A 23,030-nucleotide genomic window follows, 5' to 3' on the forward strand; every position below is an offset into this window, starting at 1 on the left:
GTGCACGAGTGTAGTGCGCACTACAAAGTGCACGGGTGAGACAGTAAAATATATGAATGAAGTACAATGCTTCATAGTCAAGACTGTGTGTGTGTGTGTGTGTGTCTGTCTGTCTGTGTCTGTGTTTCTGTCTGTCTGTCCCTGCCAAGCCCCAGGTGCATGCTGGGCTTTATTTTTTTTTATTTTTTTTTCTGGCCCCATGTGATGAGGGCTGCATCCTCATTCTCTCCTCTTCCTTCCATCCTTCCTTTCATTTTTGTCCTTTTTCGTTTTGATTTCTGTTTGTTTTTGTTTTGGAGTACAAAAATACTAAAGTGCAACAACAATGGTTAAAAAAAGAATTCCAAACAAACTGAGATGAATAATAAATATATATAAATAAAGAAATAACACAAAATGATGTGAAACGTGGTGGTGGTCTTTTGTTCGTTGTGTTGGTTCACGCCCTGTTTTGCCTCCGTCACAGACTCCTCTCAGGGCCCAGTGTCGGCCGCAGGGGTGTAAACCTCACAGCGGTGGGAACTGTGTTCTCTGGAGGGACCTGCTCCATCCTCTGTTCTCTGACTCTCTCTCTCTGACTCCACTACTACTGGCTGTGTGAGTCTGCACTGCAGAGACTTTTCAGACCTGAGCAGCCGAGCATAGACCTGAGGAGTCATGAGCTGAACAAGAAGGGGGTGGGTCTTTCTTGTAAAAAAAAAAAATAATAATAAATAAAAAAAGAAAAGAATAATATTAATAAAAAAAACTGGCAGGACAATGCACACATTTTTCTTAAGGTCAAATATGTGACCACATACAAACACAGCTCTCTCCTGTCTCCATTTTTTTTTGTCTCTAGCCCAGGGTCTGTCTGTCTCTCGCTCTCTCTCTCATCCCCCTCCCCCCACCTCTTTGCAGTGTGTGTTGTTGGTGCTGTGAGTGTATTCTGCAGTGGTGAGGATTTTCTCGTCGTCCTGAAGGAATGAATGGATCGACGGAGGAATAGAAGGTTGGAGGGACAGCTGCACTCAGGTAGTGTGTGTCTGGGAGAGTGGGTGAGAGTTGAAATGAGAGAAAAGGATAAAAGTGCAGCAGCATCACTGTTTTCCTCTAGCATCATGGTGAAGGAGGCTGTGACACAGGAGCTGCTCATGAAACAGCTGTAGTGTTTATTTATGTTTGTGTATGTGTGTTAATATACTGCTGTTGGTTATTTATCAGGGTCACCGTGTTTATCTGTGTTTCCTAAAGGCCTCTGTCAGATAAACAGCTTTATCTATGTTTAAGCTAAAGCTTCAGGCGATCAATCAGTTATCAGTTATTCAGATGCAGGGATGGATCAATATGTAAAGCCAGGATCAATAACCACCATGTATGTGTTGAATAATCAACATTTTACTCGGAATGATGAATAATTCCCAGGACACAGTTGGCTCTGTTTGAAATGTAGAGCTGCTAGTGAGCAATGAGGAGTAAGGAATGTTTTTGTCCCGTTTACCCCAATAGTTACAGCTTCCAACTCACAATTCCTGATCTCGGACTGGGAGTTCTGACAGATGTTGAGCTGCTAGTGAGCAATGAGGAGTAAGGATTTATTCCCCCCAGCATGTTAAGAGTTAATATGCCAGCAGTTTCCATAAATGGCAATAAATATTGGCTGCTGATGTCTGATTAAAACCCACAGTTACCGATCACTGAGGGGGAGTTCCAACTGTTTTAGTAAACATTAAAATTTGCTGTAACTAATCCCTGAAGCTTATAACTTAAATTCCTTAAATAGTTTGCTGGCTGCTGCTATCTGTGCTATGTTTAAGTACTACTTAGATTTCCTGATTTCTGTAACATGAAATTGTACACATTCCGATTATTTAATAATTACATTATGTAATATGCATATGTATGGGAATGTGCCCCCTTGTGGTACAATTAGTATTAAAAGTTTACTTTGCTCCATAGCAGCAGAAGCTATATGCTAATTGCTAACCAATCATATTTCTATCTTGCCGAGCAGATTTGGGAATGTGTATATTACAGTCTTTTCTGATCAGTGATTATTGATCCCGTCTGCTTCCTTCAGTGACGAACCAATCAGACCACTGTCTCCGAAGCATTTGGGTAATTACCTGCTAGCATTGTGGTACTTTTCTCATTGTATGATACCGACTCTACTGGACTCTACTCTCTGTTTGGTCACTGTCTGCAAACCTGCAAGGTTTACACGCCACGGTTTAGTCCCTACTCGGCTCACTCTGAACCACGAGAGAACAGCCACTAAACAAGAACCTGCTTCCAGAACCAGGACCTGATTCACCTGGTGGAGGAGGAGAAACTCAGAGTAGAGTCGAGGTGAGTAGGTACCATGCAGTGAAAAGGCACCACCTTGGTGTGCCTCCACGTGCCATATGAGGTTTATGTATATTTCCTTTAGGAAACCATGGAGTGTGTGTGTCTGAAAATGGGGGCGGGGCTTTTTGTCCTTCTCCTGCACAGCTTTACCTGGGGATGGACAGGTGAGTAACCCAGCATTGCATACTTAGCATCCAGAGAGCATGCCCTAGACCCAGACCTCAACGTGTAGGCTTCAGTGGTGTGGTCAGAACCTGGCTTTATTTCCGTCTGGGTCCAACTCTTCCAGGAGCGATTGACCCCGGCCCTAAGATCGACGGACAACAGCATTCAGAGGTGTCGCTGCAGGAGAACGTCTCACGGCACTTCAGCTGTGAGTCGCAGGGCTGGAGTTCACAGGCTCCGCCCCTTCTCACCTGGTATCTGAATGGGGAGCGGAAGAGCGAGGTGACGGGCAGCCAGGGGCCCAGGCGCCTGGTGATGACGTCGCCGGAGGAACCGGGCCGAGCCAGGTTCAGCTCAGAGAGGAACAGCAGCTTCACGCTGAGGCCCAGGAGGTGGGACCGAGAGCTGGTGTGTGCCGCCTCCCACCCGACCACAGGCGAGAGCTACAACGCCACGGTCATCCTCAATGTCCAGTGTAAGACCTCTACTCTCCTCACAGTGACCAGCAGGCTCTGCTCAGGCTGTGTGTGAGTGAGTGAGTGACTGAGTGTGTGTGTGTGTGTGAAAATATCCAAAGGTCAGTAATGTGTTGGACACATTCAGGTTAAGACGTTGATTTCTTTGTCTTGTCCAGTCCAGCCTGAGATTCTGCGCGTGAATGCCCACTACAGTGAGACATCCGACCCTGGTCTCTCCCTGGTCCTCTTCGCTCTGGTTCGCTCCAACCCCCCGGCCACTATCACCTGGGTAGACCAGTCCGGACAGCTGGTGGCCAACTCCTCAGACTTCCTGATCCTGGACTCGCGGAGCTATCCCTGGCTGGCCAATCACAGCCTGCAGGTCACTCTCAGCAGCCTGCCTGGAAACGTCTCGGTTAACGCCAACAACAGTGTGGGCTCCGTCCAGACCAACCTCACGCTGACAGGTCTCAGGCCCTCTAAACCCTTCAGAGATCTTTAAAGGTGCAGTCCATCTTATTTTTCCTTCAAAATTTAGCAAAAACATTTATGAAAATGATTATTTATTATATTGTTCTGTTACAATCCACAAGGGGCATCCTTGTTTTATATAAATCTCTGGTATATCCAGGCCAGTAGGTGTCAGTATAATTGCTGAGAGAACGACTGACTGCACCTTTAAATGGGAAAAGAACATAAGTTAAATGAATGCTGCGTTCAGGTGCTCATCGGAAGGTTGTATATACTGGGTGGTGGTTAAGTAGTAAATATGACTTCACTGCGTTTTGGAGCTTGGCTAAATATCCTCCCACTGTACGCCACATGTCCCCAATAAGTGGTTTATCATTAAATAACAACCTAATTGTTTTTGAGTGATAACAAATCTGACCAAAATATTTTTCTTTGATTTACAGAAAACATGCGGAATAAAACTATCCAAACGCATATTTGCCATTTTCTCATGGGGAAGGTCACAATATACATCACATCTCGTAAACTCATGTATCGTCTAGAATCCCGAGTTCACCAGCGGTAAACACAACTTTGTCCGCCATTTGGGTGCAATATACAAGAAAAGTGGTATTTCCCAGTTTCTGACATCACTCGAACGCAGCATTAGTGCAGACCGCACACTTGTTAAGGCTCAAGTGTTAACTGAGTCAGCAAGTTGATCATTAGCATTTAGCGATTAACCTGGTAATTAATCAGGTTTTAAAAAGCTCTAATGAGTGCTACTTTGGTCAAAATCAGCAAACGGTGAAGATATCTGGCTAAAACTTAGCTAGCAGTGAAGTTATCTGGCTAACACTTAGCTAACTGTGAAGCTATCTGGCTTACACTTAGCTAACTGTGAAGCTATCTAGCTAAAGATTAACTAACCGTGAAGCTATCTGGCTAATGATGAGCTAACAGTGAAGCTATCTAGCTAAAGATGAGCTAACAGTGAAGCTATCTAGCTAAAGATGAGCTAACAGTGAAGCTATCTGGCTAAAGATGAGCTAACAGTGAAGCTATCTAGCTAAAGATGAGCTAACAGTGAAGCTATCTAGCTAAAGATGAGCTAACAGTGAAGCTATCTAGCTAAAGATGAGCTAACAGTGAAGCTATCTAGCTAAAGATGAGCTAACAGTGAAGCTATCTGGCTAATGATGAGCTAACAGTGAAGCTATCTGGCTAATGATGAGCTGGTTTTCTGATTATCTGGGTAGTATGCATTTAGCTGGACTCTGGGTGTTATTTCCCTGTTTTGTTCCCAGAGTTCCTGCAGTCTCGTGTGGAGGTGCCGATGCTGGGGATTGTGACAGGCGGAGTGGCAGGTTTCCTCACCCTCCTCATCCTCACACTGATGGTGCTCTGCCTCCTGCACAAGGACAAAGCCAAAACCATCGGTACGGCTATGCTAACGTCGCTGCGCTCAGCGCTGGGTTTGGTAGAACTGTCCTTCTCTAGTTACTGTTACTAAGCTCGACAGCGAGGTACTGTGGAACACAACTCATCCTTTCTTTCTTTCTTTTTTTCTTTCTTTCTTTCTTTCTTTCTTTCCCTCTCTCTCTTTCTTTTATCAGAGGAGCCCGTGGCCATTCCTATAGCACAGAAATGGTAGGTACTGTTCAGTTCTGTCCTCTGGCATTTATTGCAGTGAATGCACCAAAGGGCATCTGTGTGGATCAGTTGCTCCGCTGTGTCGACCCCTAGTGGGAGAAGTCAGAAGTGGATTATTATTATTCATTCATTGTCTGTGACCCTTATCCAGTTCAGGGCGGCAGTGGGTCCAGAGCCTACCCAGAATCACATTCTGAATCCTGACCAAACACTAGTTCATTACTCACAGTGACCCCTTGTGGCAAAATACAACAACATACGTAGCCGTGGCTCAGGCACAGAATACACTTGAAATAACTATTATAATAACTGTTATTATGTTTTAATTTTTCACACTTTATTTAAGATTGCTAGGAAATCAAATCACACAAAGCAAGTGTGTTGTCGTAGTGTGGGATAACACAGTTTGCTTCGTTGCTGGTTTGCAGTAGCGACTCTACGAAAGTGGAGGTGGACGGCGTGTACCTGCCGCGAGAAAACATGTCCCTGCCTTCCAACGTGCAACTGAACGACCACAGCACACTCTGTAAAGGTAAGTGCCATGGTTTAACTTTAATTCTGATTCTGACACAGTAGATTATCAGTAGCCTCCCCCACTTCTTTATGGTGTAACTGCTGTGGCCCTCTGGATGTATCAGCGCTTCTGTAATAAACCTCATTGTTTTCAAATGCTGGCCCTGATGTGGGGGATCCCACTCTGTGGAGCAAAAACCGGTTAATCCAGGGACAACAGGGCAGTCTGCGAGAGGCCGATCTCCCTAAACTGATCTCCATCTGGTCCCCGCCCCCCCGGTCAGACCTGTCTCAGCTCTCTGCTCGTGTGACCCTGAGTGCCGTGGGGAACCGTCCTCTCCTGACGCACAGGTCTTTTGTTCCTTGTGTCCAGGACGTCTGAACTCCAGGCAGAACCTTCCTTTAGGGAGGAGGACAGAGGACGAAGACGAAGAAGACCTGTCTTTGGCCTACGCAGCCAGAGGTCAGAGGACATGCCATCTAAACGTTTGTGTGTGTGGACACTTAGTGATGCATTCACATTTATAGGTTAGTGTTACACTGACTCAGTCTTAAACCAGCACAGGATTATCACTCAGTACTACACTGTGTATACACACACTGGCCACTTTATCAGAAACACCCCCCTACTGACACACACTGGCCACTTTATCAGAAACACCCCCCTTCTACTGACACTCATTGGCCACTTTATCAGAAACACCCCCCCTCTACTGACACTCACTGGCCACTTTATCAGAAACACCCCCCTCTACTGACATTCACTGGCCACTTTATCAGAAACACCCCCCCTCTACTGACACTCACTGGCCACTTTATCAGAAACACCCCCCCCCTCTACTGACACTCACTGGCCACTTTATCAGAAACACCCCCCCTCTACTGACACTCACTGGCCACTTTATCAGAAACACCCCCTACTGACACATACTGGCCACTTTATCTGAAACACCCCGCCTCTACTGACACTCACTGGCCACTTTATCAGAAACACCCCCCCTCTACTGACACTCACTGGCCACTTTATCAGAAACACCCCCTACTGACACACACTGGCCACTTTATCGGAAACACCCCCCTTCTACTGACAGTCACTGGCCACTTTATCGGAAACACCCCCCTTCTACTGACACTCACTGGCCACTTTATCAGAAACACCCCCCCCCTCTACTGACACTCACTGGCCACTTTATCAGAAACACCCCCCCTCTACTGACACTCACTGGCCACTTTATCGGAAACACCCCCCCTCTACTGACACTCACTGGCCACTTTATCAGAAACACCCCCTACTGACACACACTGGCCACTTTATCGGAAACACCCCCCCTCTACTGACACTCACTGGCCACTTTATCAGAAACACCCCCTACTGACACACACTGGCCACTTTATCGGAAACACCCCCCTTCTACTGACACTCACTGGCCACTTTATCGGAAACACCCCCCTTCTACTGACAGTCACTGGCCACTTTATCAGAAACACCCCCCCTTCTTCTGACACTCACTGGCCAGGGGGTGTTTCAGATAAAGTGGCCAGTTTGTGTCAGCAGAGGGGGGGTGTTTCTGATAAAGTGGCCAGTGTGTGTATAGTGAGAGTTAATAAAGGAGAATATTGATCAGTTTGATGCTGTTCTGTTCTCTCAGGTTTCGCCAGGTATCCCATGGTTGGTTACATCTACAAAGTGAACAGCACAAGCAGTGATGAGATCTGGCTTTGACTGCCCCCCCCACACACACACACACACACACACACACACACACACACACACACATTGTTCTTGTCAGGTCCCCATTAGGGAGTGAGGCGAGGTGTGCTGGGTCCCTACAAGGGTGTTTTAACCAGTTGAAGTATTTTAACTGCTGCTTTTTCAAGCCATTAATGCTCAGATATCTGGAAGCGGATACGTGGTAGTGCTGCTGTTGGGAAAAGGCTTTGCATTTCTCATGGTTCCCCAAAATATATCCCCAAAAATGAAGCCTGGTTTCCATGGCAACCTGCCTTCTCCACCCTCTGAACTGGTTACCAACACGATGAATGTATTTAATGGATGAAATAACTCATGCAGATTATCCTTGGAGCACTGCGCAGAAGGTCCGATGTGTCAGATGCCGTATGAATTATATCCTGTAGAAATAGTAGATATCACCAACGTCATCCAAACGCTGCCCATGCTTTGCAGCATGTTCCGTGTCCTTTGTGCAATATGCAAACCTTAGCTCCAGACCGAGCGGACGGTGTGTGAAGTTCTAATAAAACAGAATGCAGTGATAAATAAATCATCTTTAACCAAGAAACAGCGTGTTTGTTTAAAAACAGATAAATGTATGAAGTTATGAAGTTTTGCCTGTATCATATTCCAGGGGAACGTTCATGACACATCTTGCTTCTTAACTACGCACCGCTTTACCATACGGACACAATCTACACAACACAACAATCAGCAGCCCCTGCTCTTTACAAATCCACCACAATCATTAATATCTGACCCAGCAGCGCTGAGTAATCAGTTCTGAAACCCACCGAAGCATCGCTAAACCCCAGCTTTCAAAACACAAAGGAACAAAAACACAGGAGAGACGATGCTTTCACATAAATGACCTACTGCGTCTTTAAAGGAACACGGCGTAAAGTTTTTACCTTAAAATCACAGCTTCAAAATCATTGTGATGCTCCACTGAGCTGTGAAAGGGAGAACAGAGCCTCTGTTGCTGCTACTCCGGGTTCAGCACTGAGGAAACTGCACTGTGTAACTTTCAGAGGATAGTAGTTCCCCTGTTGGAGAATGAGGGAATATTTATAAACAGTGACACAGTGGATTTACATAAAACCACAGCCTGGTTTGTTATAATTTTACTCACTGTCCCAATGTTTCTGGAGCTGAGAGCGTAAGAGAATGTGCAATAAATAAATATGAGTAGCGCAAGTATGATATATATTTGTACAAACATACTGAGATATATTCTAGAGTATTATTATTGTAGCTGAATGCTGAAGATAAGTATTTGTATATGGAAATGTATATTTACTGTACATTTGTAAGCATATGCTCATAATGTATGTACTGTACATACTTACAGTTATCTATTATCTATTAAAGGTGACATTGCGCCGTGCAGCCAGCAGGAGGAGCTAAAGCGCAAATAATGGGGTCTGTTTGTGTTTATTTCTGGTTACGCCCTACGTCCTGGAATGTAATTTTCAATTTTATTTCAAACTCTGCTTTTAACAGTGAACCATGAACCAGCTGAAAATTTGAACAGTGGAGCGTTGGTTCTGCCCCCAGTGCTGCTTCTGAAATCAAGGGCTTTCACAGGTGGTTTGTCCCCAATCACTCTGTTAGAAAAACTAACTCACTCTGTTCAGGGTATATACACTATATAACCCACACTAGGCACTGAACACTGCGACCTCGGGCTCAAATCCAGATGTGACTTTGTTTCTGATTAAAACACTGACATTAGGGAATATTCTGTCCAGGTTTTCTCCTTTCAGCCCAAAGGCTAGTTCAGGCTAAGGCCTGTTTCATGTTTAAGTGTTTAGCTTAGCTTAGCTAGCAACAGTTTAAGGCTTGACTATCTCTGTCCATTTCAGAAACACAGCCCTCAGAAAGCCACATAGTCAGGTCATATGTGTTTTACTGGGCAGCACCACATGATCTGAGGTAAGTTTGATCAGAGAGTGGAGTTAGCATCATGCTAATAGCTGCAGATAAGCGCTCCCCACACAGTACCCTGTGGACTGTAGGCCACTGCTGGTCCACCGTCAGAGCTCAGATTATTGTCCTGTACCACATCTAATGAGATTTTAATCTCCTCAAACTAATTTTCCATAATAAAAGCCTTTGTGAATTTAAAATAAATTAATACAGGTATTACCATCAACTGTGAGAGCTGCAGGAATTAGTCCGCCTCATATACAATGATTCTGCTGAAAATGTTAATACTGTGCTGGATTCAGATGATTTATTACTGTAAAAGAAGAAGGTAATGAAGGAAACATCAGTAAACTAGACTATGAACAGAAAAGTGCCAAAACATGACGTTGTCTAAAACTCTGTTTAAAGCTCGGTGGTCCGCCCTGAAAACACTGTGCAAAACACTAGTAGATCTCTAACTTTGCCCTCAGCCACCGACTGTGTCCTCTGTCTTCTTGCTCTCAGACTAGTGCTTAACTGTGTTAGCTTAGCAACCCCAGTGATAAAGTAATGAATGATCAGAAAACCTACATGTGATATCTGTGCAGCTGTGGCCTAATGGTTAGAGCAGAGGGCTGGGGGCAGTGGGAGTGAAGGAACAGCACTGTCCTCCTTAATCCACGGCTGAGGGTCTAGGCACTGAATCCACAACTGCCCCCCGCTCTGGGTGTGTGTTCACAGCCAGTTCCTAGTGCGCTAGTGTGTGTGTGTTTACTGCCACAGATGGGTTAAATGCAGAAGACACATTTCTTTATACATTATACAATGTCAAATAATTACACGTTTACACTTTCATTTTTCATATAATTACATTTAATTAAAATTGGAAAAAGACATTTGAGCTGTAAACTAGATAAACTTTTTACTCGCTTCTATATTTGTTCTAAATACTGTGTTTTGAATGGTCCCTAAAACAACTTTTGGCAACTCATTACAACTCCTGAACCTCATTCCTACTCCTGAACTCATTAAAACTCCTAAACTCATTCCTACTCCTGAACCTCATTCCTACTCCTGAACTCATTAAAACTCCTGAAACTCATTAAAGCTCCTGAACCTCATTCCTACTCCTGAACTCATTAAAACTCCTGAACCTCATTCCTACTCCTGAACTCATTCCTACTCCTGAACTCATTCCAACTCCTGAACCTCATTCCTGCTCCTGAACCTCATTACAACTCCTGAACCTCATTCCTACTCCTGAACTCATTCCTACTCCTGAACTCATTCCTACTCCTGAACTCATTAAAACTCCTGAACCTCATTCCTACTCCTGAACTCATTCCAACTCCTGAACCTCATTCCTACTCCTGAACCTCATTCCTACTCCTGAACCTCATTCCTACTCCTGAACCTCATTCCTACTCCTGAACTCATTAAAACTCCTGAACCTCATTCCTACTCCTGAACTCATTCCAACTCCTGAACCTCATTCCTGCTCCTGAACCTCATTACAACTCCTGAACCTCATTCCTACTCCTGAACTCATTAAAACTCCTGAACCTCATTCCTACTCCTGAACTCATTCCTACTCCTGGACCTCATTCCTACTCCTGGACCTCATTATAACTCCTGAAACTCACTAAAAACACACACTGCAGATAGTGCAATGATGACGGTGAGGATTACTTTTTTTCTTTTTCTTTTTTTGTGGGGTAAGAAACAGGTGCTGCAGAGTGGGTCATGACTTCCTGTGGTATACAGTTAGCGAACAGGAAGTTGTTTGTGGCAACCTGGCTGCACAGGAGTCTTTTAAATTTGTCTAAACTGTGAGGAAAGAACTTAGAAAAGCCAGTAATGTTCACATTCAGTGTAGTAATTACATACAAGCCAAAGTCCAATGTAGTTGGGATGTTGTGTATAACAAATAAAGACAGAATACAATGTTTTGCACATCCTTTTCAACCTATATTCAATTGAATACACTACAAAGACACGATATTTAATGTTCAAATGGATAAACTTTGTTGTTTTTTTGCAAATATTCACTCATTTTGAATTTGAGGCCTGCAACACATTCCAAAAGATTTGGGACAGGGGCAACAAAAGACTGGAGAAGTTGAAGAATGCTCAAAAAACACCTGTTTGGGACATTCCACAGGTGAACAGGTTAATTGGAAACAGATGAGTGTCATGATTGGGTAAAAAATGGAGCCTCCCTGAAGGGCTCAGTTGTTCACAACAAGGATGGGACGAGGTTCACCACTTTGTGAACGACTGCGTGAGCAAATCATCCAACGGTTTAAGAACAACGTTTCTCAACGTACAATTGCAAGGAATTTAGAGATTTTATCATCTACAGCCCATAATATCAAACAAAATTCAGAGAATCTGGAGAAAACTCTGCAGTAAGCGGCAAGGCTGAAAACCACCGTTGAACGCCTGTGACCTTCGCTCCCTCAGACGGCACTGCATTAAAAACAGACCTCATTCTGTAACGAATATTCCAACATGGGCTCCGGAACTCTTTAGAAAACCATTGTCAGTGAACACAGTTCGTCACTCCATCTACAAGTAAGTTAAAACTCCATGCAAAGCCAAAGCCATATATCAACAACACACAGAAATGCAGCCGGCTTCTCTGGCCCCAAGCTCATCTGAGATGACTGACGCAAAGTAGAAAATTGTCCTGTGGTTTGAGGAGTCCACATTTCAGATTGTTTTTGGAAATCATGGAGGTCATGCCCTCTGGGCCAAAGAGGAAAAGGACTGTCCGGATCGTTATGAGTACAAAGTTGAAAAGCCAGCATCTCTGATGGTATGGGGGTGTGTTAGTGCCCATGGCATTGGTAACTTGCACATCTGTGAAGGCACCATTAATGCTGAAAGGTATGTAAAAAAGGTTTTGGAGCCATCCAAGCAACGTCTTTTTCAGGGACGTCCCTGATTATTTCAGCAAGACAATGCCAAGTCACATTCTGCTCGTGTTACAACAGCGTGGCTTTATAGTAAAAGAGTGCGCTACTAGACTGGCCTCCTGCAGTCCAGACCTGTCTCCCATTGAAAATGTGTGGTGCATTATGAAGAGCAAAATATGACAACGGAGACCCCGACTGTTGAGCAGCTGAACATCAAGCAAGAATGGGAAAGAATTCCATCTACAAAGCTTCAACAATTAGTGTCCTCAGTTCCCAAACACTTACTGAGTGTTGTTAAAAGGAAAGGTGATGTAACACAATTGTAAACATGCCCCTGTCTCAACTCTTTTGGAACGTGTTGCAGGCCTCAAATTCAAAATGAGTGAATATTTGCAACAATAAAGTTTATCCGTTGGAACATTAAATATTTTAATATTTAGGGGCTAAATAGTTGTCCCTCCAAAATTTTAGAAATAGGGAAACTGGAAAAGTTCAACTGCCTAAAGGACAACATCAAAATCCACAACTGACAACAGCCAGCCCTCAAACAGCACTACATTAAAAACCAGTAAAACACATGGGCCCTGAAACACTGTACAGCACTAAACATCTTCTCTGGGTTCGAGCTGATGTGAAATGGACTGATACAGAGTGTTAAAGCTGAACATACAGATTTGTCGGGGAAATAATGGACGTTGTGTTAAGAAGCTAAGCTAAAGCAGGAAATGGTCTGATGTTTACCAGCATACAGGTCAACAGTCAAGCTGTGTTGTGGTATGGGGTGTACCAATGCCATGGGGTAGATGATATATGAAGGCATCATTAACACTGGAAGCAACATAAGCTGCCTTCTATTTGACGTCTTTTTCAGAGATGCCCACACTCATTTCACCATGAAAACACCAATACCAATATTGTATGTGTAACAATGGTATGACTTTTATATCAGTGACTGAGATCAGACTTCTGTTGAAAACCTGTGGAATATTTTGAAGTGCAATGTTCAACATCAAAGACTTATATGAGAAATGGGTAAAAAGAAATATGTGGAAATCACTAAATAAACAGTGTTCCAAAACGTTTACCAAGTGTTTTTAAAGGAAGATGACACAGTGGAACACAGAGGTAAACAGGCTCTGAAACAAATTTATTGGAGTCTGTAGAATTTCTTAATTTTAAACTTGTAGATTTGTTTGTCAAAATTTTTGAAAAGATTGTGGGCCTAAATTGATTGAGAACAACAACAACAACAATACACACACACACACACACACACACGAAAAGATACTCACTTCCTCCCAACAACGAGAGAGAGAGAGAGAGAGTCATCCTGAAAGTCTCAGAGAGAAGACTAAAGTGAGTGTAAAGGTAAGGAGATGTGTTTCCTTCTTAATTTTCTTTATCCATAATGTTTGTATTATGTGTTTATGAGATTAATGTTCCATTTTTATTGATGATTATTGTCATTTCTATTATAAACCTCTCAGATCTTTTAAATGAAATGAATTTACAGAGTTACGTAATCTCAGAGATGTAGTTGGTTGTGGACAAAGTAATGAAAAATAATGAAAAATGATGAAGAATGAGTAAAAACTCCCCCAAAATTCCCTAAATGTGTGAAAAAACTTGAATTTTGTTGAAGTGAAATTGACGAACGAGAAAAAGGCAAATGGCGTCTGTCTAAAGACCATCCTCCATTTTGGATCCTCCAACAACACAGCTGCTGTTTGTTCACCTTTAAAAACTTTATAATATCGATTCTAAACAAAACCCTGTTACTACCATTTGGTCTTTGTTTGTTTGTTTGATTTGAAAAGATGACTTTTTGTTTGATTTAAAAAAAACAGATGTTCACACTGTGTCCAAATCTGACGAATAGAAATACTCCAAAAAGTAGTTCAAGAAAACTCTAGTTCTATTAAATTACACAGAAGCTGAAAAGCTACTTAATTACGGAGATACAAGGTTGTGTTCTGACTGTGAACATTAGAGCAGTCCTCTGGCTTCTGTCAGTTGTAAAATCTGTGGCTGATGCTTCTGTAAAATACTTTGTTTAAAACAAATTGTTGAATATTTGTCAAAATGAGAAACCTTTGGTGGAATATTAAAATATTTTTGTATTAAACTGTGTATGAATCACATGAGTAATTAACTTTGTTTTTTTTTTGTTCCTTTTGAACATTGTATTTTGAAGGAGAAACCGAGAGAAATGAAGGCTCTAACTTTGCTCATTTATGTTGGTTTCTTGTTCAGTCAAACTTCAGCTGGTAAGTGTTTTTATAAAGTTTTATTAAAACTGACACTAGTTGAAATAAGCCTTTATAGATGTAGGTTAACTGTAGGTTAATGTCAGTGGTTATGAAAGGCCTGTGTAGGTGCTGCAGTACAGACTTAGAGAAACGTTCCTAAAATACATTTATATTTATTGGCTTGCGTATTTTAAACATCATTTAAGGACTTTTAGCAGCTCTTACAGTATATTAACAGTTATGTGGAAATGTTTAATGCTCTGCGTGATTTAATTAATGTATATTTATGTATTTATTTATTTAATCAATTTACTAATTAAAAATAATTTAAAAGAAAGTTTGGAAATATGACATTTTTCCTTATGTTTATTTATAAATGTAACACATTTGACACACTTTACGAATGTTTTTTTTTGTGTTTTAATGTTTCTCATCTAATCTGTTTAACTTCTGTTCATTGGAGGCTGTGCGTGAAGAATGCCATAGTGTTTTCTCTGAAGTGTTTAAATATTTTCCACAAATTTCACCTTTTCCACTCGACATATGTTTCTTTAAAATGATACTCAACCACAAGCTCCTGCAAAAATAAATAAATAAATGATTAAAAATGTAATTATAGTATTTTGGTAAGAATTTCCTGGAGGTCAGATTTCATAAAGTGAGCGGACACCTGCTGTAGTCTTTGACGGATGAGAAGAACACCTTTACTCTAAATAATCTGGGCCCTGACACGACTTGGTCTTTCCTTTTTTAAACTCTTAGTTTTGGTGATAACTGAGCTGAAGACTTGAAGAACCTTGTATCTCCCCTGTGACTTTAAATGTAATATAATGAGGTTGTTTTGACTCACAGCTCCCTCCAGGTGAAAGGAGGCTTTTTTTCTTTTGGGAAACAATTTTCCAGGAATATTTCCCTTCATTTCATTTTATTGTGAGGATTTTAGAAAATGATATTTTTGAGAATATATCGATGTGAAAAATATTCTGGTTTCAAAACTAGAATCAAATAAAATGTTTTAAGAATGTTTTCCTTTTCTTCTGTTTGTAATAATAATAATTCTTATATTTACAATAATTAGAATAATATTAACGAGCAATAAAATACACTTCTGTGTTCTTTTTTAATAGATGACAATCTTCCAAAATTTACGGAAAAAAAAGAGACAGGCCAGTCTTTTTTAACATGCAGCCCAGAGAAGAGAGAAATCCCTGTGAGACATGATGAAGACAGGAATGAAGTCGAAATATGCACCAAAGACGATAACACTGTCAGGGTTTTGATCCGAGTCCGCAGTGAGTACCATGTCTTTGTTTTTAATATATATTTGTCTTAAATTCCTGAATAAAACCTGAGTGTTTCTGTTTCCTGTGTCTAATTCTCCCAGTGTGTCCTCTATAACATGGCTGTAAATCCAATCAGAACAAATCTAACGTCCTGAACGTTCAAAAATCTAAAAGGTGTAACTTCCAGAAATGGCCGTCTGCTATAACTTCAGAAAACAGAAACAACAGAGTATTCGACTTTTATGACACTGTTAGACATTTAATAAGCTCAGAATTTTAAAGACAAACAGTTTACTTACTTTTTTTTTTTTTAGTTAAAACCACATGTTTTGAGCAAGGACAAAGAGCAGAGGTCTGTTCTTTTTCAAAACTGTCAAATAAATAGAGAACATTGACAAATAACGAAATATTTATCTCCTGTAAAAGTGTAGCGCCATGTCATTATTTTTAGAAATGATATATTTCAGTGTTATATTATTAATGTTTATATTCGTTTTTGTTGTTCTTATTTTTCATTTTATATTTAGACACTTATTACAAACACATTAATATTACTTTAATGTGAGAATTGTCAGCATTTCTTTTACATTTTAAGAAAAAACAACTGCTCTCATGTTTCAATAAAAACTAGCCTCAAAAATGAGCATGTTTCTGTTTATTGGCTCATTTCAGTTTATTTCAGGAAAGAAAATCTATGAAAAATATTATTTACAACAGGAGTGCAGGAGTGGGTTCTCTGTGGAAGACTGTCACCCCCCACCCCCCATTTTTGAGAACATAGGACCCCCCTCGACTAAAACAACCTGGTTATTATTTAAATAAACACAGCATCTTTATAAAACCCTCATACAAGGACTAACACTTATTACATACAGTTAATGTGTAATAATATTAAGAATATTAACTATTATATACGGTGAGCCAAGGACTTTTATTGTGTATTTTTAACTGACTAAAAATTACATTAAAAGCAGCACATGACGGTAAGAGCTCATCCTCGTATCGTGAACACAACACACACTCCTGCTGTGGAGGAGTCATTTACATATTCACTACATACCTCCAGTTTGAAAACGTAGGATCTATGGCGTGACACAAAGGAGCCGTCGTGGTTATTTTTTGTTATTATTATGTTTTAAAGACAACTAAACCTTTGAGGGCGACGCACACATCCTCACAGTCAAATGAACCACGCGTGTCTTTATTGAGTTCAGTATTTGACTTTTATAAAGAAGCCGTAGAGACACTTTGACTTGGATTTAAATCTCTGTGCTCAGCTTCCATTCCACTCAGAGAAGGGTGCTGCCTTCTGTAAAGTCTGGATTCCTCAGACATTTGGTTGTGGACAGTGCAGAGTGTTTCTCAGTGTTGTCGTGTGACGCTGTTGTTTTTTTCTCTGCAGCCTGTGACAACTGCATTGTGGCGGACGTCCCAACCATCCTCGCCGTCGCCGGGGGCAGTGTGTTGATGACCATCGGCATCGGCGCCGCAGTCTACAGCCTGACCACTCAAGCCCAGCCCAGGGCCAGGAGCTTCTCCGGCAACAAAGGTCTGAGCACAGTGGAGGCAGCGGTGTCAGGCAGCTGGGTTTAATTTAGTTTAAGTTTCGTTTTAACCGTTTGATCAATGTGAGTTTTAGTCTAGATTTAAAAATCAAAGTAGTACAGTTTTAAAAAAGTCTTTAATATTTTAGTGATATTGTTTATTACTAACTTTCTTAAAAAACAAGTTTTTAAATTGTTACATTTAAAAACGCGTCATAATCCAAATTTACGGGAGAAATTTTTCCAAATACATTTTATTTTCCAAATACATTGTATTTATTTCACATTAATATTTTAATTTCTAAGTCGCTGCAGAAGGCGTCGCAAACCAAGACTGTGTCAATTCCATAGAATTCAACTCTATGAATCATTGGCCAACAGTTAATGTGATTCCTAGCGTCCCAGAAGAATCGATTCATTGGGTTTTGACTCTTTTCCATCACCCTGACAACATCAAACAACCGGAAGATTTTCCTGTTTTTATTTCCTTAAAACGTTCTGTTTTCGAAATCAGAAACATCGGGTCATTAGTCTTTCATATTATCATTTCATTTTCATTTGTTGAAAAATAAATGCAAAATATTTGACATAGTTCACATCTTCAAATTATTAACAGCTTATTATTTAACAGTTCGTCAACTAAAATAAACACTGGGACCCAGCAGCTACAGATACTGGAACAGAACAAAAACCTGTGTGGCCTTCGACGCAGGTTGCACAAAGTCAAGTTACAAACACATTTAGTGATGTTGAGCTGTGGGCTCTGGGGCGGGAGATCCTCAGTTCTGAGAAGCTCTAAAACAACACACCTTTTGTGTTCTATTGTTTTGTTTTCTCAGTGACACAACAGTGAAACTAAAACTGGACACGGTCTCTACATCTAATGTTTACAAAGACTTTTAATCTAGATTTTCCCACTTTTCTAAACAGAAATGACCTTAAATCTGGCCGTGAATAGCTCCCGAGTCTCACCAACCACTTAAACCCTAAAGCATCCATTCCTCTGTCATCCATCTTCTGAAATACTCATCTACTTTGCATTGTTTTCGGTGAGCCTGTGGAAAAATGAGCATTAGCATTTAGCAAACCTCAGATTTACACAGTTTCTACCAAACGTTCTCTGAGCAGAAGCTAAACCAGGGCACACCTTCAGAAACAAGTGTGTTTCCACTGAGCAACAGCGTCCAGCCATGTGTCAGTGTGAAACCGGGCGGATCGGATTATTATGAATGTTTTTCTGAGTCATTTAATGATGAAGTGAACTCTCAGACCTGCTATTAATTTTTGTTTCTTGTTTTTCAGCTTCCGATAAAGTGAATCTCATTCAATCTAACGGAGAAGGAGACATGTACCAGGTACGTTCTCTTCACTTCAAACACACTGATACATGACGAGCCTCGACCCGATCACGGAAACGTAAATATTGAAGTTATTTGCAGGTCGTGGGCGATTTGTTTTTGTCAGTGGATGGTTTTCTCTCCGTCTGGTGACTCCTCTGTAATTATAGAGCTGTAGGAGAGCTCTGTGAAGCTCTAGATATGAGCAGCTGGAATGAGAAATGTGAATTTCAGTTGTTAAAATACAGATCATCACCCAGCAGAGTGTACATTGTTCAGATAAGGATTTTAATTCCACTGTTGACTTTAATCACTTTATAGACTTCGATTACTTTGTAAATGACCTGCTATTGTCTAAGTTTGCATAATTTTCACAGTTTTATTTATATATTTAACCTTTATTTAACCAGGTTAGTCCCAGTCTGATCACTGACCTCTTTTACAAGGGAGACCAGGCCAAAAATGATATTAAACTAAAAATCTCAAAAATCCTGAAGAGAATTTCCTCTGTGTTTAGAATTCGTCTCTTTTGAATCGTCCATTGTTTCTCTATGGAACCGAACGTCATCCTGTTCTGGTTTTGACTGAAAGGGTGTTATATCATAAAAAACAGTATAAAACGTAAAAAAAAAAAATCTCAGAATATTACAAGGTCTCAGAAAATTCTGTCACACGTTTACAACAAAAAGGAGCACAGCTGATATTCACACAATCACAGATTCTAACTGAACAGAGCTCTGAACTCAGAGTTAGGATTAGGATCAGATTTAGGATTAGGATTATGATTAGAATCTTCATCTGTTTGCCTATTGGTCAAAGTTTTTAACCCTTTGCTCTCTTTTAGTCGTTGAATCCAGGTCAAAAATCCGAGTACCAGGTGCTGGGGGGAAACAGGAAAAGACCGTGACCTACACCTGAGCTTCATCATCATCAACAGCAACAACAACTTCACTTTAAGAGTCATTCCCACTCTGTTGCCATGGTAACTGCATCGCGTGGCACAGAACATCTTCCTATGACGTCGTCCTTAGTTTTTGTTTATTTTTTTACCATTTCTGTTTGTTCCTTTTGATCTAATGATGATTATGATGTAAATGTCTGTTATGAACTTTCCAGTTCCTGTTGCGTGTTGCAATAATCTTTTATTTGACTTTGATACAGATTACATTTAATGAAAGGCCTTTTTCGGGGGAGGTACCTTACGAATGAACATCTGCAGCAGATTGTTACTGATCTCTGTATTATTCCATCAGCTCAGATGTAGTTTGGATGTATTACTGTTTTTTTCCGCTCACTCATTCTGTGCTTAATGTATATGTACAAATATATGCAGTATTAATAAACTCTGCCTGTGAACCTGAGTCTGGCTGATTTCCGTTTGTGGTCTCTGTGATAAAAATGAACCCTTGCGTCTTTAGAGAGAGACGTGCTCCACAGCTCGCTCTCGTCCGACGTGTCTCCTGAAGCGAAGTGTGTGTTCCTCTGTCCTTCAGAACCCAAAAACCGCTCCGGATCATTCCAAACGGGTTGGATGTAGTTCATTCCTCATCAACATAGTTCCACTGCGCCACAGTCCAGTCCTGGGGGGGTGGCTGTGAGCTTAGGTCCACGCATCGCTGCATCAGAGCGTCTGATTATACTATCAGGGCCTTTTTCTAAGGGGATTATACAAGCTGTGTGTGTTTTTGTGGATTTGTGAGGACCTGTTCTATGTGGCATTGTTTCATACTGCGATATCATTTAGTGATCCTCACAATATCTAATTTCTAAATTTCTTTAATTTGAAAAACTACAGAGTGAAATACTGTGGGTCACTGAGGTTAAGGTCAGGGTTATAGTTAATTGTAGTGTTTCAAAGGAAGGAACCTCACAAGAATAGCAAAACACGCGTGTGTGTGTGTTAAAAGCTAAATATAATGGGTGCCTACATACTTTTGGAACGGAAAACCTACCTCACATTTGCAGGTGTTCAAAGGGTTTTATTGACGAGCTGCTGATCTAGCGTCTAATACACTGCGGTTTCCCTCTTGAACCAGTAGAAGACCCTAATCATGCTACTGCACACACACACACACGCACACACACGAACAAATATTTATCATATATAACATCCTGTGTGTGTAAGACACCCACGATCTTCTCAGAAGCTCAGAGTGAAACCCACTGAAAACACACTTCATTTGTTCTTTATCTGGAAAATCTCAGACTGTAACTTTCCAAAACTCATCCAGTGTGTGTTTAAGCAATAATTCACTCGATAATAACACACCAGTGACGACGTCTCACATTGCGACATGAAGCATGAGAGTGTTACTGAGGTTAAACCGTTCTGTATCGCAACTCGTTTATAAAATGACAGAAAATACAATATGTTCTTAAACAAAACATTATTTATCCATTTAATCATAGCCTTTTCCTCCAAATATATTCTGTAACTCTAAATGGGTTCTGCTCAGGGGTAGAATCTTGGTGCTCTCTCCTCACCCACGGCGTCTGCTCCAGTTCTGAGGGGAACCGAGGCTGCGTTCCTTCACAGAGCCGCTGTGTGTTTGAACCAGGACCGAACCAGAGCCAGGACAGAGTCATGGTTTATCCACTGTTTACAGCTTGGTCAGATCAGAGTGACCTCGCCTTGAGGCCAGCTGGCCACAGCCTCAGAAAACACACAGACACACACTCACATGTGAAAACATGTTCCCATTCTGAGATGTTTTTGTTTTCAGGGGATAAAGGGTTCACTGGTAAATGGCGCATACAGCTCCACTACAGTGAGACAGATCCGTGTGGATGGGGCCCGAGTCTCTGAGCTCTTTCTGGAGCTTCTTTAGCTGAACATGCCTTCATGGTTCCTGCTGAAGAACAACTGGTTCTGGTTCCAGCTGGGAACGAACATTTCAGGTTCAGGAACCTGTCTTTGTTGGTGGAAATGTGCAATAGGTTTCAATATTATGTGTGCGACTGAGAACGCAACCGGTTCCACATTAGTGGGAAAGGTCTAGGTGCCTGGTCTCTGACATCCTATTCACCCCTTGCCCTTGTCACTTAGCCCTGTCCCTCCAGTTTGCCTAGGGTCCCAGGTAGGGGGAGCCTCTGCAGTAATAAAGTACTTAAGTAATGAAAGAAATACATTCTGCATCATTTAAGGTGGAAATGTGAGTGTGAACAGAACTCTGCAGAATGAGAATCTGAGCTGAGCTCCATATCACAGAAGCGTGAGGAGAGGGGGGTAATCTCTGATTGTGGAACTCTTCTGAAGGAGAATGAGGTTCTAAATGTAACTAAATCCAGCAGCTCCTCTGATATCACTGCAGACTGGTGCAGAGCTGCTACAGAGCGGTGCTAGTCGCCTGGGAGTGAAGCGCTGCTCTGTTTTATTTGTGTTCTGATGAAGTATCAGGGAGTTGAAGGGTCGTCCCGTGTCGTAGGGGGAGATTTAACCAATGCGCCCTGTAACTCAGCTGGGATTGGGGCTTTCTCACTGTGTGTGTGTGTGTGTATTTACAGCGAGCAGGTTCTGAGGGTGAAACAAGAGATGGAAAGTTGCAGAAGCCTGCAGGTTGTTTTTCTGTGCATTAGACGCAAGTGTGTGCGATCATGCCTGAACACACTCTCGCGCTAGTTTCCCGTCTCTCATCTCATTGTGGAGAAGCTCAGTGACTGATCACAAGCCGCTCAGTTACCAGCCTTTTCCCCTGAATCATCTCTCTAACACATTTTCCTCTGACGATGACATCACACCGTGGGCGTGACACAGTCTGAAAACACACTGAGCTATGTTTAAATTTACCACCATCTGACTGTGTGATTGTGTGAGTGACTGGGTGAGTGTGTGAGGGACTGTATGAGTGACTGTGTGAGTGACTGGGTGAGTGTGTGAGTGACAATGTAAGTGTGTGAGGGACTGTATGAGTGATTGTGTGAGTGACTGGGTGACTGTGTGAGTGACAGTGTAAGTGTGTGAGTGATTAGGTGATTGTGTGAGTGACTGAATGAGTGTGTGAGTGACTGGGTGAGTGTGTAAGGGACTGTATGAGTGACTGTGTGAGTGACTGGGTGAGTGTGTGAGTGACAGTGTAAGTGTGTGAGTGATTGGGTGATTGTGTGAGTGACTGAATGAGTGTGTGAGTGACTGGGTGAGTGAGTGAGTGACTGGGTGAGTGTGTGAGGGACTGTATGAGTGTGTGAGTGACTGGGCGAGTCTGTGTGTGACTGGGTGAGTGTGTGAGTGAATGTGTGAGTGACTGGGTGAGTATGTGAGTGACTGGGTGAGTGTGTGAGTGACAGGGTGAATGTGTGAGTGACTGGGTGAGAGTGTGAGTGACTGTGTGAGTGTGTGTGTGACTGGGTGAGTAACTGTGTGAGTGATTGGGTGATTGTTTGAGTGACTGAGTGTGTGAGTGACTGGGTGAGTGTGTGACTGGGTGAATGTGTGAGTGACTGTGTGTGTGTGTGAGTGACTGGGTGAGTGTGTGAGGGACTGGGTGAGTGTGTG

At 41.8% G+C, this 23,030-nt stretch overlaps 1 protein-coding gene across 1 annotated transcript; it reads left to right on the forward strand.

Moving 5' to 3' along the window:
* The first annotated feature begins 905 nt into the window (after positions 1-905).
* On the forward strand, positions 906-8,697 carry LOC136708499 (transmembrane protein 25). The gene is made up of 9 exons (XM_066683096.1): positions 906-1,014; positions 2,411-2,492; positions 2,618-2,968; positions 3,128-3,418; positions 4,709-4,840; positions 5,018-5,051; positions 5,483-5,586; positions 5,941-6,030; positions 7,217-8,697. Exons 2-9 carry the CDS (start codon positions 2,417-2,419, stop codon positions 7,288-7,290), a joined length of 1,152 nt encoding a protein of 383 aa, XP_066539193.1. The 5' UTR covers positions 906-1,014; positions 2,411-2,416; the 3' UTR covers positions 7,291-8,697.
* The last annotated feature ends 14,333 nt before the right edge of the window (positions 8,698-23,030 follow it).

The sequence above is a fragment of the Hoplias malabaricus genome, chromosome 1, assembly GCF_029633855.1.
Source record: "Hoplias malabaricus isolate fHopMal1 chromosome 1, fHopMal1.hap1, whole genome shotgun sequence".
Taxonomy (NCBI): domain Eukaryota; kingdom Metazoa; phylum Chordata; class Actinopteri; order Characiformes; family Erythrinidae; genus Hoplias; species Hoplias malabaricus.